Source organism: Condylura cristata, unplaced genomic scaffold, assembly GCF_000260355.1.
Source record: "Condylura cristata isolate star-nosed mole 26May11 unplaced genomic scaffold, ConCri1.0 scaffold00005, whole genome shotgun sequence".
NCBI lineage: Eukaryota > Metazoa > Chordata > Mammalia > Eulipotyphla > Talpidae > Condylura > Condylura cristata.
Genome location: NW_004567106.1, coordinates 66,153,633 through 66,173,941, shown reverse-complemented (window position 1 = coordinate 66,173,941; position 20,309 = coordinate 66,153,633). Strand labels below are relative to the sequence as shown.

The following is a 20,309-nucleotide window of genomic DNA, read 5'->3' as shown; positions in this document are numbered from 1 at the left end:
CTCCCTTCCCTTCCTGCTCCCCTCCTCCTCCTCTCCCTTCCCCCTTCCCTCTTTTTTCCCTCCCCTCCTTCTCCACCTTCCCTCCCCTTCCCCCTTCTCTCCCTCCTCCTCTCCCCTCCCCTTTTCCCCCTCCCCTCCCTCTCCCCTCCCTCCTCTTCTCCTCCTTTCCCATCCCACTTCTCTCTTTTTCCCCCTCCCCCTCCCTTCCCCCTCCCCCTCCCCTCCCTTTAAGTGGAGGGGAGCATTACCAGTGCTGCCTCCAGCCTCTGCCCTTCCTGGCCATGCCCTGATCCCCCATTCTCTACCCAGACAGTGCCCTGCAGTGAGCTGACCTGCAGACTAATGCTTGCTGCCCCTGATGGAATGGTGTACTCAGGCTGGAGGGTGAGCGGCCCCTTCCTGGAGCCCGCTGCAGGTGCAGCGACATGTTTCTCAGCTCCCACTACCCTCAGAAGCACAGTGCGCTGAGTGTCACACGGACCCCAGCACCTCTTCTCATTGCGGACCAGTGACGAGAGCGCTCACACTCGTGTGACCTTGGTCTCGGTCACTCCTGTTCACGTTTGCTGCCTGCACGTGCCCGAGCGTGCCCCTGCACCTGTGAGTGGCGCCCCTGCACCTGTGAGTGGCGCCCCTGCACTCAGGTGCCTTATACCAGCAAGTGCATTTAGCTTTGAGAAAGGCAAAACCCTCAAAACTTTCAGAAGAAGACAATATAGAAGAGTATCATTTCGCCTTTGCATGTGGGGAAGGGCGTCTTAAATCCCCCATCTTAAGTGCACACACACACTTTATTCTCAATAATTAAGAAAAGATGGGTAAATTTGACTATTAAATTTCAGGACTTCTGTTCATGAAAAAACCACAAAAAAAATAGTAAAAGAATCAAACAGGCCACAAAATGAGAGAAGTTAGACCTGGCTTAATTAAGTGTTAATATCCAGAATTTATTAATGTTTTTACCTCGAAAAGCAACCCAGGGCAACGTGGCAGAAGGACTGAGAGGAGGCTACAGGAAGCTTCTCACCGGAAGAGGTTGAAACACAAGTTAAACCACAGTGTTTTACACTGGACAGATTAGTAAAAATGGGGAGTCTTGGGGGAGTGAGATTTAGAGCAATTACAAGTGGGAGCATACACTGCCTCCCCTGACTTGCCGGAGTATTCGGCATTATTTAGTAAACAGGCCTTCTGACCCGGCAGTTCTGTTCTCACACACCCTGCAAACATAACACATACCACCTGTCACACACGCACCTACATGTGCCTGTGGATTTGCATATACACATACATCTGACCCAGCACACGCAAACACATGTGCACAACATACTCTCTCTGTGCGTGTGTACCAGGAGCTAGGCAAGAAAGTTCAGATCAGAAATGTTTTCTTTTTATTTATTTATTATTATTTTTAAAGGGCTTATTTAAGCATACAGAACTGGGGTACAGGCCGGAGGTGCAGGGGTGGTAAGAGGATTCACCAGAGACAGAGCGGGGAGCAGAACAGTGACTGACAAAGTCCACTGCTGAGGGGAGCAGCGGGCGGGTCAGGAGAGGTCTGCTGCATCATGTGGTCACCTCCGGGGCAGGTGGGGATCGAACTCATGAGGAAGCGGCTTTAGCTTCTCAGTGCTGTGCTTTAACCCGCTGTGCCACCAGGGAGGGCCCCAGAAATGTCTTTAACAATGACACCTGACACTAGGCTGTGGGCACCGCCGGCCTTCTCAGGACATCCCGAGAGCCACCAGATGAAAAGTTGCTAAAGATTTGCCAGACTGGATAGTGCTTTAATTATCGGACTGCTTTTGTTCTCAAACACTTAGAAATTCTAGGGGACTCTTGTTTCATAGTAGACAATATTCCCAAAGAGTTTAGATGACTCATCTTGCTTTGAAAATGCCCCAATTTAGCAGGAAGCAAAAATAAAGGTTCTCTTTGGATTGAAGCTCTTTGGAGATGTTTGCGCTGCTGTCCCCTGGGCTGCCCAGGCCAGAGAGCTTCTGTTTGCCCTGTGACCTGCTCTCTCCTCCCCTGAACCCCCAACCTCCCCCTCCCAGGCTGTGAACTGTCCCCAGCAGATTTCAAGGCTGCACAGTCTGGGAAGCAGCTTTTTGCTTGGATTTCAGTAACAAATTCACTGTGTACTTTCAACTCAACTACAACATAACATGACTTAGCACGTTTTTTAATTTTTTTCACTAGGCTGATTCAACTAAACTTGGTGTGCTGTAAAGAGCATTTAGCCCTGGGAAGGTGGAGTCTGCCTTTGTACGCTGGCTCTTCCCAGTGTGCTGTTTTGAGCAGGACAGCTTGCATTCTTTGAGCCTCATGTACAAAGTGAGGGAATTGGCCAAGGTCTTAAAGGAGCCATTCAGCTTGAAAAATACATCCGTCCATGAGCAATTACTGCATTTAGGGAAGGTTTCCAGATGGAAAAATAGGACTTAAAAAATGCAAAGCCCCGCAAATTATCTTGTGTATTCATTCAGATCAACAATTTCTTGGAGAGAGCTAAGCATCTCCCTCTTGAAATTTTAAATGCTTTTACGTATTTATAAAAGGCTTTTTTTTTTTGTATTTAAAAAAATCGAGATAACGTTGGTTTACAACACCGTAAACCCATTTAGAGGCACAGGTTTACATCTCTTCAGATGGACGTGACCAACAACACCTAGACACCTGTAGTCCTCCGAGTCTTCCACCATAGCCCGTAGAATCCCCTTTCAACTTCCTTTACATCCCCTGCCCTCTCCCTCTGGTAGTCTCAATTTTATAGTCAGAATTGCAGGGTTTGTTTTCATTTAGTTTTGTCTGTCCCTTCGTTTTGTTTCTTTATATTCCATATACGAGTAAAATCAGCTGGTATTTGTCTTTTTCCTTCTGACTTATTTCCACGTAGCATTATCCCTTCATTTCCTTCCATGCCACAAATGGCAAGAGTTTAATCTTTTTTTATAGCTGCATAGTATTCCATTACACTGTGTCTGTGTGTGTGTGTATACATGTACATACACATATATCACATTTCTTTAATTCACTCATCTTAAAAGATTAATTTTTTACAAAGGAAGTTCTAGATTCACAGCAAAACTGAGGGGAAGATATACTCCAGTTACACCCTGCCCCAACACATGCACAGCCTCCCTCATTATCAGCATCTCCATCAGTGTCATATACATCGCAATGATGAGCCTATCCCCAATGGTCACCCAACACTTAACCTACCTTGGGGTTCACTCTGGGGTTGTGCATTCTTCAGGTTTGGCTGGGGGTGTTTCTGCTGTGTCATATACAGCATGGTGAGAACCCAGCCCCAGGACCTTGTACTGGCAGGTGCCAAGAAACAGGCATTGTGTTGGCTGCATGGGAGGAAGTACCTCAGCTTTGGCTGCTCAGACCTGTACCACCTGCTCCAAGGTGGGAGCTCAGCTCCTCCTCCCAGCTCTGCAGGCCCCAGCCTCATTTCAGCGGGATTCCCACACCAGCTGCACACGCAGCCTGAGAAACCACCATGTCCTCACAACCCCCTACTTTTCTCATCGTGGTCTTTACTCCTTTGCGGACAAACACTTTGGAGCTTGGAAATTGATCTCCAGGGCTTGAAATTAGAGTCCCTGCAGGCTTTTGTGCTGGGGAGCAGCTCACTTGGGTTTTCTAACCTCTTCCTGAATTAACTGCAGAAGTAATTCCCTGGGCATTGTTACTGCTGTCTCTTTAGAGCTGGATTTTTTTTTCTCCTGGGGCTTGGTAAAAAGAAAAGAAAAGAAAAAAAACCACCAAAACAAACACTTCAACTTGGCACGCTTCACATTTCTTAACAGGAAGTTTCTGTTCTCTGTTTTACTGGTCAGGAGAAGGTTTTGTCCTTTTGACCACTTTGTCTTCCCTGTTCCCTGCCTTTGAAGGCAGAGTCCATTGCATTCTAATTTGCATCAGATACCTTGATAATCACAGTAGCACATGAAATAGCCACCACTAAATGTTGCTTTTCTTTGCTGTTTTATCTCTTGCAGGCTTACAAACTTACAAATGAGTTCCTGATTCATTTGGAAGGGGATGGCCAGTCTCTGTTCAGTGCTTATATTTAAAAATAAATTACAGCAGTGTTTTAAAACAGACAGCTAAGTTGATTTATCCTTAGGAAAACTGTCAACTCTGTATGCTACGTAATTGGACAGAATATTGGTTTCATTACTGCATAGATTTCTCTCTTTGTAACCTTTGCTGTAGAACCAAACAGCTTCTACTTATTGTAGTTGTAATAAGGATCTTGTTGACTTTTACTTAAGTTCGGAATGTGACAGGTCAGTACTAAAAGAACATCGACAAAAAACCCTAGCGTCACACTGTTGGCATAGTATGGCTGTGAAGCAACTGAAAATCACTAAGAAATGGTTTTCTTCTTTCATTATTCACTCATTTTAAAAAATTAAATATGATTTAAAAAGTCATATTACATAAAGAGGAGTTTTGAAGTGAGCTGTTTTGTCTGATGTTAGTTCATGTCTTTCAGATGCTAAGAGAAACCACTAGAAATATTTTATCTCTATAATTATGTAGCTGAATGTCAGTTGCAAGTGTTAGTATGTACACACAGATCTATTCACAGAATTTTACTTTCCTTTTGATTTCCTTACCACTGTGTTCTCTCCCTAAGCATCCTTGCAATTGTGATAAGTGATTTTAATTTTGTATCTTGTCCTCTGTCACCTCATAACTTATGTAGTGTTCTTGTTTATTAATAACATCGATATGTTGGTTTAGATTTAGCTATAGCTTAATCATTTATTTATTCTCAGTTTCTTGTCTTTTGTTTGGAGAGGCTTCTCTGCTGAAGATCTTCTGGTTGCATAACTTTTTCTTTATCTAAAAATGTCTTTATTTTATGTTTCTTTTTGACTCTCTTGATAGAATGCCTTGTTGATTATACAAAGCCCAGTTGTCAGATATTGGCCCCTCGTTTTGTGTTACCTGCTGTCTCCTAGTTACCTGCTGATTTAATTGTTATGTTTTCCCTCTGTGTTTATGCTTTCTCTTTGGTGTTTTGTGGTATCATATATAGGTGTGGTGTGGGTTTTTTTTTTAATATAATAGTTTATTTTTATATCATTTTGTTAGGCTTCCCATCACCAAATCACCCATGTGGCATCACCATAGTCCAGTGCACTTCCCCCTAACCCCCATTTTTGATCCCATTCCACCCCCATAAAATGTCTTTGGTATATAGTTCATTATTATTATTATTTTCTCCTGGTCCCTTGTACTCCTGCTATGAGTGAAACCATCCAATATTTTTCCTTTTCTTTCTGGCTTAGTCCACTAAGCATGATGCCTTCAGCTCCATCCATGTTGCTGCAAAAGGCACGTGTTTATCTTTTTGATTGCTGAGTAATATTCCATTGTGTGTATGTACCACATCTTTTTAATCCAGCCATCTACTTTTGGGCACTTGGGTTGTTTCCATGTCTTTCCTGTTGCAAATAAAGCAGCAATAAACATGGGGGTGCAGGTGTCTTTTTGAATCAGTGTTTTTGTGTCTTTTGGGTAGATACCTAAGAGTGGGATTGCTGGGCCATATGGAAGCTCCATTTTTAGCAGTTTGAGAAACTTCCCAACAGTATTCCATAGTGGTTGTACTAGTTTGCATTCCCAGGTGTGGGTTTTTTTTTAAGATTTTATTTATTTTTGCATAGAAGAACTGGGGTGTAGGGGGTGAGAGGTTTCACAGAGGATTTACTGAAATACACTGCTGGGGGGAGCAGCAGGTGAGACAGGAGAGGTCTGCTGTGCCCTATAGGTCACTCTCAGATGGGGGATTGAACTCAGGACACAGCAGGTGTGGGTTTTTAAAAGAAATAATTCTGCTGGGGACTTCTTGGTCTTCCTAAATTAAAGGACTATGTCTTATTTTATGTCAAACCCACTTACTGGGTTTGAAAAGTTTCTAGTACTCTCTTTGAATATTGTCACTACCCTGTCCCCTCTGTTGCTTTCAAACTTTGATCAAATGTGAGTGGATTTTCTCATTCTAGTGTCCATGTCTCTTGCCTTCTTTATTGTAGTTTTCACCCTTTGGTTTCCTGTGCTCCAGTCTGAGTAATTTCTAGTTTATCCCCCAGTGCACAAAGTCTCTCTTCAGCGATGTCTAAAATGCTTTGTTATTTATTGTTTATTGAGTTTTTACATATTAATTGTTAAGTTTTTTTAATTTCTAAGAGACTCCTTTTCAGTTTTTCTGGCCATTTATCACAATCTCTTGCTTCTTACTCAGTTCCTTCATTAATGTTTTAAATGAATTAAGCATAGTTTACAAAGTACCCTCAATTCCATTTCCTGAAGTTTTTATAGATCTGACACTATTTTTGTGGGTTTCTCTTTACTTTCTTGCCTTGGGATTTTTATTGATTTTTTTTCACAGTACCTTATTTCCTTATGTTTTATCATTTTTAGACTTGCGCTCATTTTTTTTGTTTTAAAGATTTATTTATTTATGCATACAGAACTGGGATACAGACGAGGTACAGGGGCGGTGAGAGGATTCACCAGAGGCAGAGCCGGGAACAGAACAGGCAGATCGACGAAGTACACTGCTGAGGGGAGCAGCGGGCGGGCCAGGAAAGGTCTGCCTCGCCATGTGGTCACCTCCGGGGCAGGCGGGGATTGAACTCATGCAGAAGTGGTTTTTACATTCTCAGAACTGTGCTTTAACCCGCTGCGCCACCAGGGAGGGCCAACTTGCGCTCATTTTTGTTGGAACTCTAGCTGCTGGGATACTTATGTGCCTGGCCTGACAGTGTTTTTTTGAGTGATGATTTATATTGGCTTCTGATAGGTACTAGGTACCTGTTTCATTTAAATTTTGGTTCTTATACAAGTAGTGTAGCTTCCAAACTTGGGTAAGGTTTTTTTTTTTTGTAAAATACATACTCTAAGGCAAAGATGAGACACACATTTTTTCTTGCTGTCCTCTCAAGTTGGCTCTTGCGCTTCTTAATTCTCTTTTCCCATGAGTCTATGGAACTTCCAGAGCCTTCAGTTTTTGGAGATGATCTTCAAGTTGCTTCTCTCCAGATCCATATCCCAAACTCGTCCCTCAGTCCCTGTGGCCAAAGCGCCAGGCCACCTGGTCCAGTCCCCATAGGCTGCCTGGTGACTTCAGGACCTGACAACCTCCCTGACAGGACACTCGATTCCCACACTCAGTACATGTCCCTTATTGTCATGCAGCTTATCCAGTCATTTGAAAGGATGTTTTTGAACTTTCATTAAACATTCTTAAGTGTTATAAAATGGGAAGGTTTGAGATCTCAAGTCAGCTGTATTGCCAGGAATAGCATAGAAATGATTCACTTAAAAAAAAAAAAAAACTATGAATTTAAGATGATCTCTATCCAGCTTCACACACATGTGTTCCGATAGGTTGTTTGGAGAAGAGAGGGGAGGATTGTCATGGGCGTGATGGCTGCTGAGTGCCAGAGCTGCTCCGTGGGTGGGTGAGGAATGTGGGTGTTTGCTGGGTGATAGGATTCTGGCGGAACTCGCCAGAACTTGGTCCTCAGATATTGTCCGTTCATTCAACAGATATTTATCGAGCACTGACATATCATACGCTGTTCCAGACACCAGGAAACAGCTCACCAGTGCCTATCCTCAAGAACACACGCTATAGTGGGCAGACAATTCATTTTCGCAGCACAACAGCATGACTCTGACAGGTAGAAGCCTACGTGGTAGCCACCTACTTGCTTCTGCAGGGCCAATAGGAGCCACCCAGGTGGCGAGCCAGGAACAGCATCTTAGGCAGAGGGAGAAGAACGTGCAGCCTCCGCAGGAGAATGGGCAGACGCACTTCGGATTAGGGACCGTCAGAATCCAGACTGGAGTTTGAGGCTGTGAGAGGGGAGCAGGGAATGCTGGGAGCCCAGAGGTGGTGTCTGGGGTCCCCCAGGGAGCCTGTCCTACCTGGTAGTGAGCGATGCGGGACTTGTCTCGTGGCTTGAGAGCCAGCGACTCCGGAGGAGGCAGGCCTGGGCTCAGGACTCCAGGCCTTGCTTGTCCTACAGTTGATTTAGTTCTCTTCTCTGACCCCCTCTTTCTCATGTGACCAATGAGAGTGAGTAGGACTAGACAACCTAGTGTCTAGGGGGGCTGCTAGAAAGAGAAAAAACCTATCACACACCCGTAAGTGAAGGTGTGCTCAGTTTATGACTATTTGTAGACATCGCCATTTATGTTCATCATCCTATGTTGTTCTGGCAATTTCTTTCTTTTTTTAAAGATTTTATTTATTTATACATACAGAACTGGGGTATAGGCCAGAGGTGCAGGGGCGGTGAGAGGATTCACCAGAGACAGAGTAGGGAGCAGGACAGGCTGAACAACGAAGTACTTTGCTGAGGGGAGCAGTAGGCAGGTCAGGAGAGGTCTGCCGCGCCATGGGGGTCACCTCTGGGGTGGGGGAACTCAAGTGGAGGCTGCTGCCAGCTTGCAGTGCTGTGCTTTAACCCATGCGGCACCAGGGAGTGCCTGTTTTGGCAATTTCTGTCACCTAAATGTTTGTCTTCTCTCAGTGCATAGTCCCAGTGAATGGATGTTTCAATATCTCAAGCAAAACACAGTGAACCCCACTGGTAACTAACCCAGCTTTTGTTTTCTTTGCAGATGAGCCGTCTGTGGAGCAGCCCACCCCGTCCTTCTCCTCTGTGGAGCTCATGCCCCAGAACAGCGCTGAGCTGGGCTCTGCACATGTGGCCTTAACAGCACCCCCACCCGGGTCTCCGCTTAGCAGCCCTCTCCACACCACGTCATCTCCACCCACCACCACTTTTGATACGAACTTTCTTAATCAAGGAAAACTGACCCCAAGTACCACCGATCCGGGCATCTTTGTGACAGATCACGCATCTGTGATGAGCAACGAGGTGTTCATAGATGATGACGAAATGGATAACTTTTTGCCAGAAACCCACTGGACCACTTCCCGGGGCGGTTCTCCAATCAGGTCTGTCACGGTCAGGGTGCCCGGGCGGCCCAGGGCAGCCTTCAGCTCTGGGCCGACTCCATCATTACCCATCACATCTGTGCAGGATAAAGACGTGACATCAGTCTGGCAGGTCTCAACGCAGCAGACAGCAGTAGATGAGCCCCCCAGTCACCCCAACACCTCCCAGCCCTCTCTTCTCATCTCCGATGGCATGATTCTGACTCCTAGTCGGAATTTGGTGCTTTATCCTGCTGACACTTTCGGGCAGATGTCAAGCAGGACTTTGCTGGAGGTCGGGGCTCCGGGGCCAGAGGCTGTAGAAACCTCCCCTTCCAGCCCCGGATCTTCCGTGCCTCAGACTTCAGGGGGTAGCATGACCCCACCACCGCCGGGGGAAGCCTCACAGCCTCCGGGGGACGTCCTGGCCTTGACAACAGGCAGCCCCCCCCGTGTGACCCCCACTTTGAGTCAGAGTCTACAGGAAACCGTCTCTTGGAGCACATACTCTGCTGCTGGGGCTCAGCCAGCCCCGACTTTGAGCAGCCGCTACCACCCACATTTGGCTTCGTTTCCAACTCCTCTCTTGTCTGTAAATTCTTCTGCTCCATCAGTGGATGCTTCCTCTCCCCCCCTGCTTCCCAGCAGCCCCAGTGAAATACTGCACTCGCCCTCCGTGACGCTGGCCCCAGGCCCTGCGGGTGACACTGACACGCTGTCTTCACCCAGACCCTTGACATGGTGTGTGTCCTGCTCGCCGGCGTCCCCTCACCACGGCCCGTCAGCCAGCCTCCTGGAGAAGGACGTGGGGTCGGGGGACGGCGCAGAGACTCCGGCCGTGCTCCTGCTGGAGGCCAGCAGCAGCGTCTCTCTTCCGAGCAGCTTGGTGGCCGACTTCTCGGAATTTGAGGAGGAGCCTCAAGTATTTAACACACTGTTTCCCACACGGCCTGTTGTTCCCCTTTCTTCTCGACCTGTGGACATGGCGGAAACCAGCACTGGTGTTTCGGGCCAGGTGGGTGTGGATGGGGCTCTGACCACCCTGGTGGATCCTGCCCCGGGCCTCCCGCCTACACCAGTGACGCTCGAGGCCCCGTCCTTTGTCTCCTCCTCTGTCGCGCTGTCCAGTGGGACAGCTGTGTTGTCCTCAGTTGTCGCCAGCGCTCCCCTCGACGCTCCCCTTGACGTATCTTCCCTCATCACAGCAAACAAAATCATTCCATCGCTGCCTCTCAGTCCCCCAAGCCTTTCCCCACTGTATAGTCTGGGTCCTTCAGGAGAGTCCTCCCTGTTCTCTGACCCACAGCCCAGCAGTTTTTCCAGACATGAAACTGGAAGCGTCTTGGATTTTGCGTCCAGCTTTTTCTCAACCCCACTGCTGGACCTCAGCAGCTCCGGTCCTCCCCCTTCACTACCGGTTTCGTCTCCCTCTCCAACGTCTAACGACTTCGCTTCTCAGGCGTTTCCTACCTTGGTTGAGACGTTTACACTGTCTGACTCCATCACCCCACAGCCGCCTCAGTTCTCTGTTCCTAACTCCACAGACCTGGAATTTGCTCTGCTCTGGCCAAGCTCAGGCCTGCTTTCCACGTCGTTCAGTTTTCTTTCCAGTTACTCTGAATTCTCCCCACAATCCAGCATCCTCCCTGAGTCTCTGCTGGTCTCAGAAGCGTCCACAGTTTTGCCGACAGAGTCTGAAGCCCATCTTACCTCAGCTTTCACTGAAACTACCTCCTCTTTTGAGTTTGCACTCACGCCCCAGGAACCTGCCATCTCCACACTGGTGCTCCCCAGCTCGGAGCCCCTCCTCACCATTTCGACGGCCAGAAACCACCTCACCTCACACTTGACTGCTCTCCCCACGAAGCCCCTCTCAACTCAGTCTTCTCTCTCTTCAACGTGGACGCCTTCTGACGACATCAGCGCCCTCGACGGCCACATGTCCACCTCGTCCTCCTTTAGAGCCATCTCCTCCACTGTGGCACTGGCCTCCACCGTGTCCCCAACGCCGGCCTCCTCGTTAGCGTCTGAGGCGAGCCCCTCAGCATTCCCGACGGAGCCGGTGTTCGACAACGGCCCGTCACTCACGTCACTCACGCCGGCTCCTGCCCCCGGGAACGCCTCCGCGGGGCCGAGCTCTGCGGACGCCGGTGAGGCGCCTGATTCTGCGGTGCCCACCACCTTGAGCGGGCCCACGGAGAGTCAGGCTCCCCACGAGGACAGCCCAGCGTCTCCCCCGCCATCCCTTCCCCCTGGAGCCACCCCCACGCCGGAAGCCACGGCAGACACCCCGGCGCTGCTCACCACCAAGCCACCCTACCTGTGCGATATCACGGTGCCCGACGCCTATCTCATCACCACAGGTAAGGCCCAGCGTCGTCTCTTCTGTGGTGGGGATGGTGCTGCTGAGGGGCTGCTGTAAGATGCAGCCACTGCGTTGGGGTTCAGGGTGCAGGCTTTGGACCCAGAGATGAGTTGCACTTTTGGCTCATTTCCGGAGTTCCTTGGGGGTCGAGCGTCTCAGAGCCCCAGTGTCCTCCACTGTCACGTGGGGTGATGGTGGCGTCTGCCCTGTTGGGCTATTGGGAATATGTTTTTCACAGTAACATATTGTGCATATAAAATACTGAGCACAGTGGCAGCCACAGAAGGAGCACCCAGAAAACATTACCAATTGATAATAGCAGTCAGAATAAAGATTTATTTCCTTATTTCCTAGATCCCCAAAAGGCAGGTTTATTGTAAAAAGGGGAGGGGAGGCAGAGACACGCGTCAGACTCAAGCTGGCAGGAGGAGCTGCCCCCCAAAGGGGCAGGTTTGTGAAAAGAAACACCTGACGGGGCCCTCCATGGTGGCGCAGCGGGTTAAAGCAGTCATTATGAAGCTCTCCGAAACCACCGCAGCACTAGCTCGATCCCCCGCCGGGGAACTGACCCACAGGGCGCAGCAGACCTCTCCTGACCCACCTGCTGCTCCCCTCAGCAGTGTACTTTGTCGATCTGCCTGTTCTGCTCCCCACTATGTCTCTGATGAATCCATTCACCCACTACACCTCTGGCCTGTACCCCAGTTCTGTAAGCATAAATAAATAAAACTTTACAAGAAGTTATTAAAATAAAACAAAAAACACCTGATCGTCACAGGTGGGGTGGGCAGGAGAGCTGCAAATAGAGATTTAAACCAGCCCGATAAGGGCCTGCGGGGACCTCTGTCTTCGGGAGAGGCACAGGGGCAAGGGCAGAGAGAGCCCTTTGGGTGTTCAGAGCCAGCAGTTAGTTGGCAAATGCGTAAGCCGACCATGGCCGTTTCTCACTCATTTATCCTTTTGCTTAAAAGGAGGGGAGCTTGGCTCTTTCATATTCCGGTGAGTGCCCCTCGGAGCCTGAGGGAGACCAGGGAGTGGCTTGTTAGCCCTGATTCAGTCTCAGGCCTTGGCCTTGTCGGGTCTGCAGCTGACTTGATGCAGGCGCCAGTGGCAGTCACAGGGAGTCCGGTGGGCTGTCGTGTCCGCACGGGCCCAGTGGCCCCACCAGGTCAGGCTCCCAGCTTGGTCTTCACGAAGCCCGGTGACTTGTTAGACTGGGCTGAGACCCAAGATCACACTGGTGAGCAGCCCGGCTGTGAGTGGGCCCAGGGTGACCGCGTCAGACGTGAAGGAGGGAAAGACGGCAGGCAGGGTAGAGGCGAAATAGAGTGGGGAACGGTGGGGCAGAACAGGGAGAGGAGGCGTGAAGAAGGCCTTTCCTCTCCATGCCGGGGAAGGGGCCCCGGATCCCTGCTTACCACAGCCATGCCCTCACCCGGTAGGGAGGGGGGATTGGAAGCCGGCCAGCCACTGTTCTCTTGACTCCTCTTTTTTTTTTTGAAGATTTATTTATGCATACAGAACTGGGGTACAGGCCAGAGGTGCAGGGGTGGTGAGAAGCTTCACCAGAGACAGAGTGGAGGAGCAGAACAGGCAGATAGACAAAGTACACTGCTGAGGGGAGCAGTGGGCGGGTCTCCCGTGCCATGTGGGCAGCTCCCTGCTGGGGATTGAACTCATGCTGCAGTGGCATTGGCTATCCTCATAGTGCTGTGTTTTAACCCCTTGCACCACCAGGGAAGCCCTTCTGATGCCTCTTTCAGATGATCTGGGGTGGATTGGGAGGGTTGAGATTGGAGGTTCACATTGAAGCCTGAGAGGAAGGCTGTCTTCTGGAGACGGAGGGGTGTGTCCTGCAGGTGGAGGGGGTGATCGCAGGTGGAGAGGTCACACAGCCAAGGTCACTCAGCTCCACCAGTTATTACACTCAGCCAAGATGTTGGGTCACAGTGGTGGACTTGGGCCAGTGGGGTTAGGATAGTGGTGGGGGTGTGGAGGGCAGAGAGAAAAGAGCTTGTCACAGAGGGGCCTGGTGATGTCCTTCCCAAGAAATTACACAGCAGAGTGGTCAGTGACCAGCAACCTCTTCTTTGTCCCCGGGACTCTGAAACATGCTATTTGTAGCTGTGCTATTGTACCTTTTGGAATTTTTGCAGAAGTATTTAGTAACCACTTGGAAGTATCTCGAAGGCTATCAGGTGTGATATGGCGAGGACTGACTTTCATCTGTGACAGATGTTTAATGAATCTGGTGCCCCTTATTTAATAGCTTGGGGGGTACAAGTCACCCCCTGCAGACCTACAATTCAGTTTCAGCAACTGCAGGAATGGGCGTCTCCTGCCAGGGTAGGGTGTATTTATTTGTAAGGCCAGGAGAATGCCCCCTTTGTCGTCCCCCCTCCCTCCATCTTTGACTCAGAAATGTCACCTCATCTAGAATCCTCATTTAAATATGACCTTGGCATCTTTGGTAGTAATTACCTGTCAGAGTCAGAGAGCCAGAGACAGACTTGGTCGAGGCGGCTCCTTGTCCTTGAAGCTGCTTTCTGGGGAGCGCTGTGATAAAAGCGAGACTGAGTCCCGTGCATCCAGGAACCCACAAGCACCCCAAGATGCTGCTGCACCCAGTACCTCCCTGCCCCGCCTCTTTTCTGCTGGCTCCGGGGAAACTAGATATTTGGAAAAACTGTAGGACACTTACTTGCTGGCCTCCCATCATTCCCAAAACTCTTGCTCACATCCCAGGTTGCAGTCTCAGACTCACAGGGACTAATTAGAGATGGTGGAGGCTGCGGGGCTGGGTTTGGGGACCATTCAGAGGCGTATTTGCAAGACCCTTTGGTACAGCGTCACTTACGATGTCCGCCACTTACCGGTGTCCGTCACTTACCCAATGTCCGTCACTTACTGATGTCTGTCACTTACTGATGTCTGTCACTTACCCAAGGTCTGTCACTTACGAGTGTCCATCACTTACCCGATGTCCGTCACTTACTGATGTCCATCACTTACCGATGTCTGTCACTTACTGATGTGCTTTCCTCTGTCTGTCTCTATTTCCCGCTCGAGAATGGCTTTCTCCCTTTGGTCTTCCCTTCGCAACCTCCCCTGCTCTTCCTTCCCTTCCGATCTTTTTTGTTTTCTCTTCCCTTTGAGGTGCTGGCTCTTCCACGCAGAGCCTTAGCTCTGGATTTGTCCACCTTGCCAAAGAAATTCTCCCACCTTTTGAGCTCAGAGTCACTGATCTACAGGGAAAAGCCACCAAATGTAGATTAAACATGTGTTGTTTTTCTTTTATAAAGAATGAAAGATGCAGTTTTAAAATTAGAGCAGGGAATGGAAAACTGAATAGTAATAAATGAAGGGTGAGTCAGCATTATGAGCAGTTAGTGGACTAGGAAAGAAAAGATAATGGGGAAAAGAGGGGCAGGATATGCTTGTGGAAGACTGAGAAACAGGATGCGTGTTAGGGTTTTTAAATAGAAGTTTTTAGATTTGGAAGGAAAGTTTAAACATAGCTAGACTTTGTCATAAGACATATTTTCTTTCCTACATCAAATGTTAATATATGAGGATCATGAAAATCCTCTTCCCCGCTAGTAGAAGCACAAACCCTTCACCTGCGACCCTGAAATGTTGGGGGTAGGAAACCTCTTTTTTAAGGTGTTATCTATTTTTGTTCAGTATTATCTTTTTTTTTTTTAAAGACTTATTTAGTCGTACAAGAACTGGGGTACAGGCCAGCAATGTGGGGATGAGAGGATTCACCAGAAACAGAGTGGGAACAGAACAGGTGGAGTGACCAAAGCACACTGCTGAGGGGAGCAGCGGGGGGACTGGAGAGGTCTGCCGGCCGTGTGGGTCACTCCCTGGGTGGGGATCGAACTCAGGCTGCGGTGGCTGCCCACAGCTTCATAGTGCTGAGATGTAACCCCTGGTGCCACCAGGGAGGCCCTATTTCTGTGGAGTATTATCCTAGGGCTTTTTACTGCTGGGATTTTTTTTTTTTTTTTGAGGCTGTTGTTTTATCCTAGGGGTACAGCCAAGCAAACCCAGGTATTAGCTGGATGAACAGGAGAGCCCCAGGCCCTCTGCCCACTGCATGGGCCAGGACCGTGGGTTCCTGGTCCTCACCCTCCCAGGCAAAGTTAAGGGTTTTCTGAGCATGTGGAGCTAAGGCTGCGCACAGCTCCCAGGCAGCTGCTCCCTTCCTTCCTGGCTGGGGCCTTCTCTTAAAGTGTGATCCCTGCAGCTGTTAGCTTACGCAGGTTCCGCCAGCCTCCTCCCGAAGTGCGATGCCCACTTTCCTCATAGCAACACTAAACTGCCCTTGGTGGCTGCCTTTGGTTTACAGTGCTGGCCAGGAGAGCCGTGCAGGAGTACATCATCACGTCCATCAAGGAGGTTTTGAGGATTCACTTCAACCGCGCGGTAGAGCTCCAGGTGAGCCCCGGGGGCTGCAAGGGGTGTGGAAGCCTGGGTCGCGTGCAGGCACGTGGTGATGCTGGGGAACCTCTCCCCTGTGCCCTCCCTCCTGGCCGCACCCCAGTGTCCCTTCATCAGGGAAACCCTTCCTGAGCCCAGCCCGGCCTAGTGGAATCCACCGGCGGGGAGTGTTGGTAGCGTTGCAACAGAGAGGCTCAAAGACCAGGCTCGGGGTGGTGACCCAGGCATCCCGCCTCCCTGGACTTACACGAAAGAACTTGGATGAGAGCGTCAGGTAGATTTTGGAGTGACTGTCCTGGTATATTCAGTGAGGTAGGGATAGAACTGCGGCTGTTATGTCCTGGCCCCGGGTTTGTGCCTCTTCTCCCTGGGAGCTCAGACAGCCACACTCTACCTGCACCGTCCTGAGTGGAGCCACCGGGCCACTGAGTGTGGGATGTGGGGTTCAGACACGTGGTGTGCTGCAAGGACAAAATATGCATCAGCTCTCCAAGACTTTGGGGGGGGGGAGGAATAAAAAATATCTCCTTAGTAATTTTTTGCACTGCTCCATGTTGAAATGCTATTTTGGGTACATTGGGCCAAGTCAAATATATATAAAATTAATTTCACCTGTTTCTTTTATTTGCACTGTGGCTACTAGAAGTTTAAAAATCACATGTGTGGCTCTTATTTCCTCTGGGCAGCCCTGCTCAGTAAGATAGGTAAGATAAACCCAACACAGAATCTCCAGCCCTGCAGAGCTCTGTGTTCAGCTCAGATACTGGCTGTTCTCCTTTCTGTCCTGGCTTTTGTACTTTTGTGCTATTTTCTGGGAGGTTGGCCGCTGTGTGAAAGGGGTAACTAAAATAAAATTGCATTGTGAAGTGTGATTCCCCTTGTTTAAAGCCATTTATATCTTACCTAGTTACTTAACGCTTTTCCTACTCAATAGAGCAGCCTGGAGATTTCTTGAATCACAGTAATCTCAAATTTTGATAATTATTGTCTCCTGTATCTTATTTTTGTAGGTTTATGAGCTGTTCGCTGACTTTACGTTTCTGGTAACATCCGGTCCTTTCGTTTACACGGCAATATCAGTCATAAATGTCCTGGTCAATAGCAAACTTGTCCGAGACCAAACGCCTTTGATCTTGGCTGTGAAACCTTCCTTCCTTGTGCCAGAGTCTCGGTTCCAGGTTCAAACTGGTGAGAAAGCAGTCTTGTTGATTGATTGGGGACTTGTCAATAGAATTTTAGTTTATTTTCATTTTTATTTATTTATTTTACAGATTTATTTATGCACACAAGAACTGGGATACAGGCCAGAGGCGAGGGGGGGAGGGTTGAGAGCATTCACCAGAGACAGAGTGAGGAGCAAGACAGGCAGATCTGCTGCAACACACTGCTGAGGGCGGCAGCAGGTGGGCCAGGGGGTGTCTGCTGCGCCATGTGGGTCAGCTCCTGCCCGGGGATGGAACTCAGTCCGCAGTGGCTGCTGATAGCTTCATAGGGCTGCGCTTTAACCCACTGCGCCACCAGGAAGGTCCCTGCTTCTTTTATTTCTCCACCAAGTTTTTCCTGTGAAAGTAAGATTATTTTTTTTTTTAAGATTTATTTACTTATGCATATAGAACTGGGGTACAGGCCAGAGGTGCAGGGACAGTGAAAGGATTCCCCAGAGACAGAGTGGGGAGTAGAATAGGCCGAGTGATGAAGTACACTGCTGAGGGGAGCAGCGGGCGGGCAGGAGAGGTCTGCCGCGCCATGTGGGTCACCTCTAGGGTGGGGATCAAACTCATGCTGAGGTGGCTTTAGCTTCTTAGTGTTGTGCTTTAACCCGCTGCACCACCAGGTAGGGCCAAAAGTAATAGTATTTTAAGATAACACCAGCTACCATGTCATCGCACTTATACACACTGAGGAATTACTCTCTGATGCATTTAGGTATGTTTGAAAATATCTCAGTTGTATCTTCTGACGCTTACGTTATTCTGTATTTTTCCGTTTTAAAATGATGCGAGTTGCTTGAACTTGCATATGTCCGCTCGTTCCTGAGTTGATTTTCTACATTTCCATGATTGGCTCATAGACAGCTGTAATACTTTGTCACGTGCTGCGGCTGACTTCGTTATTCAGAGGCCGTTTCCCCCGCTCTTCACTCCTCTGTGCTAAAGATGCCCCCGGCTCACGCTGTGGCCTCTGCTCTTTCAGTGCTGCAGTTTGTGCCTCCGACCGTGGACACGGGCTTCTGCAACTTCACCCAGCGCATGGAGAAGGGCCTGTTGATCGCCCTGTCCGCAGTGAGGAAGCGCCAGCCGGGCACATATAACCTCACGGTGCAGGTGAGCAGCAGGAGAGCCCGCCAGATGCTTTAGCCTTTAAAGAGGGGATGCTTTTCATAATCTGCCTTCCCTGTGCACTCAGCTCTCACTAATCCCCTCTCCTGGGAGGGCTGGGTTCACGTGGAACAGGCCGCTCCTGTCTCGCAGTGTCCACAGTGATGGGGGGAGGGAGTGACGGGGCTCAGCGTCTTTGAAGACTGCAGGGGAGCAGGAGAATCCGGGAGCCCTGATCCAGTGAGCAGGGGCGACCCTGTGCAGGACAGTTGGTCGTGGCCAGCAAGGACACAAGGCCAGCTTGCAGGTCCCCTGGGGAGGGGGCCTAGAAACCTCATGTTTCGTGTTTTGAAAATCTGTGAGCTGCAGCGGGTCCCTGGAGGAGCTGCGGCTGGCTGCGAGGATGGGCGTTGGCGTGCCGTGTGGAAACTGCCGCTGTTTGGCTATTTCTTTGGTATTTTCTTCATAATCTTTGTTCTCTCCCCCTGGAATTCATTTTAAATTCATTTTGGTGTTCCTGGACTCACTTTCTGTCTTTCTGACTTTGTCTCCTCTTTTCCACCTATTTTTGATTCCTGCGATTAGAGATTTCCCAGGGCTTGTCCGCCACGTCCTGAGTTTAGTCTTCGGCTGTGTCCACGATGCTCTCTAATCCCGCTGTTGCATTTCTTGTGCTCCTCGTGGCCGGCCCTCTGCTCCCGTCTCGTGGTCGCCTTTCCGGCACTGACACAGGGTCACGTGGGATGATGGTGCACGGGCTCCTCGAGAGCCAGAGGACACGACGAGGGCGCTCCACAGCTACGTCTGTTTCCTCTGCAGCCACTGTTCTGTGTGTCCATCTAAGTCCTTTGTGCAAATGCTGTCAGTCTGCCAGATATGTCTGCAGTTGCTTGTTGTAGGCAGGTAGAGGCCAGTCCTTCCTCTCTGCAGCTCATTCGGCAGAGGCCGGGGGATCCCCTGATGGGAGAGCTCCCTGGAGCACTGGCCGGGGGGCTTCTCTCCCAGGGCAGCTGTGGTCAAAGGCAGGTACACTGGGCCCTGCGCCCTTGTGCAAGAAAAGGACACACACTTCTGAGCACAGAGCACGTCCGAGTAGTTTTCGCCGTGACTCTGCCCCGTCTTTCCTCCCTTGCCCTCTCGGCCTTGTGTGCGTGGGGGCTCTGGAGCTACCCGTCTCTACCCACCTTCCCGTGGGGGGCCAGACCCGCCGTCGGGCTCTCGGCCCTTCAGGCAGGTAGCTCACGCCCCCTGGGAGCAGTTCTGGGGCGAGGGCGTGGCCGTGCCATCTGGCCGCGGTGTGTCCGTCCACTCGTTGGCCCACCCTCAGTCCCCCGATCTCCACGGAGGAGGCTCCCACAGGGCCCTTGGGGACCCCGTCCTGTCTCCACCTCCCAGAAGTCCGACACAATGCCAGATTTCTTCCAGTCTCGGTGCTGCTGTGGATTTATCCCCCTTTGCTTGGCTTCTTGGTGTTTCAGTGGGATTTGGGGTCGGCAGGACTGCAAATCCACACGCTCATCTCATTACTTACTGTGGAGAAACATGTCGAAGTACTGCAGAAGGGAGCCAAGTCGTACACCAGTTACTCTTCCTTTTAGCGCGTTACCTCCTGGACACAAGACAGACAGAGAAGCTGTGGGAGACAAGTTCAGGCAAGCGTTTACCAGAGCCCGTAGATTGGCTTTGGAAGCTCATCCTGCCCTCTTCTTTCAGATCCTGAATGTCACCGTGGCTTCGCCCCGCGCGGCCCCTTGGCGCGGCCCGGTCAGCATCGTCTTCGCCGTTCGCGGCTCGCAGGGCCTTCTGAGTGGGTGGGAGGTGAGCGAGCAGCTCAGGAACCTGACCGTGGTGGAGTTCAGCTTCTACCTGGGCTACCCGGTGCTGCAGATTGCCGAACGTGAGTACTGTTTCTGCAGGTGCTGGGGTGACCGCCGGTGCTTCTGTAGGCGTTCTCAGGTGCCGCCCCTCTCTTTCCCGGCTAACAGGTGCTGTTAGAGAGGGTAGCAGTTCTGGAAAAGGTAAAACCCGAGTGGTGGAGAACAGACGTTGGTTGCCAGGGTGACGGATGGGAGGAAGCTAGATGACAGGACAGCAGACGGCAGTTTGGGGGGTGACCGGGGTTCTGTGTCTTTTCAGGTGGTTACGTGACTATACGTTTCTCAAAACCCACAAAGCCGTACACCCCAAAGAATAAACGTTA

The 20,309-nt window shown here is 50.1% G+C and overlaps 1 protein-coding gene across 1 annotated transcript in view; it reads left to right on the top strand.

Annotated features, from left to right (window-relative positions):
* Window positions 1–8,697: 8,697 nt before the first annotated feature.
* Window positions 8,698–20,309, top strand: part of KIAA1549 (KIAA1549 ortholog) — a 58,272-nt gene continuing 46,660 nt past the window's right edge. The window contains exons 1-5 of the mRNA XM_012721026.1: window positions 8,698–11,343; window positions 15,700–15,788; window positions 16,802–16,979; window positions 17,985–18,115; window positions 19,823–20,006. Of these exons, the coding sequence (XP_012576480.1) occupies window positions 8,712–11,343; window positions 15,700–15,788; window positions 16,802–16,979; window positions 17,985–18,115; window positions 19,823–20,006 (3,214 nt within the window). The 5' untranslated portion in view covers window positions 8,698–8,711. The remainder of the gene's footprint in view (window positions 11,344–15,699; window positions 15,789–16,801; window positions 16,980–17,984; window positions 18,116–19,822; window positions 20,007–20,309) is intronic.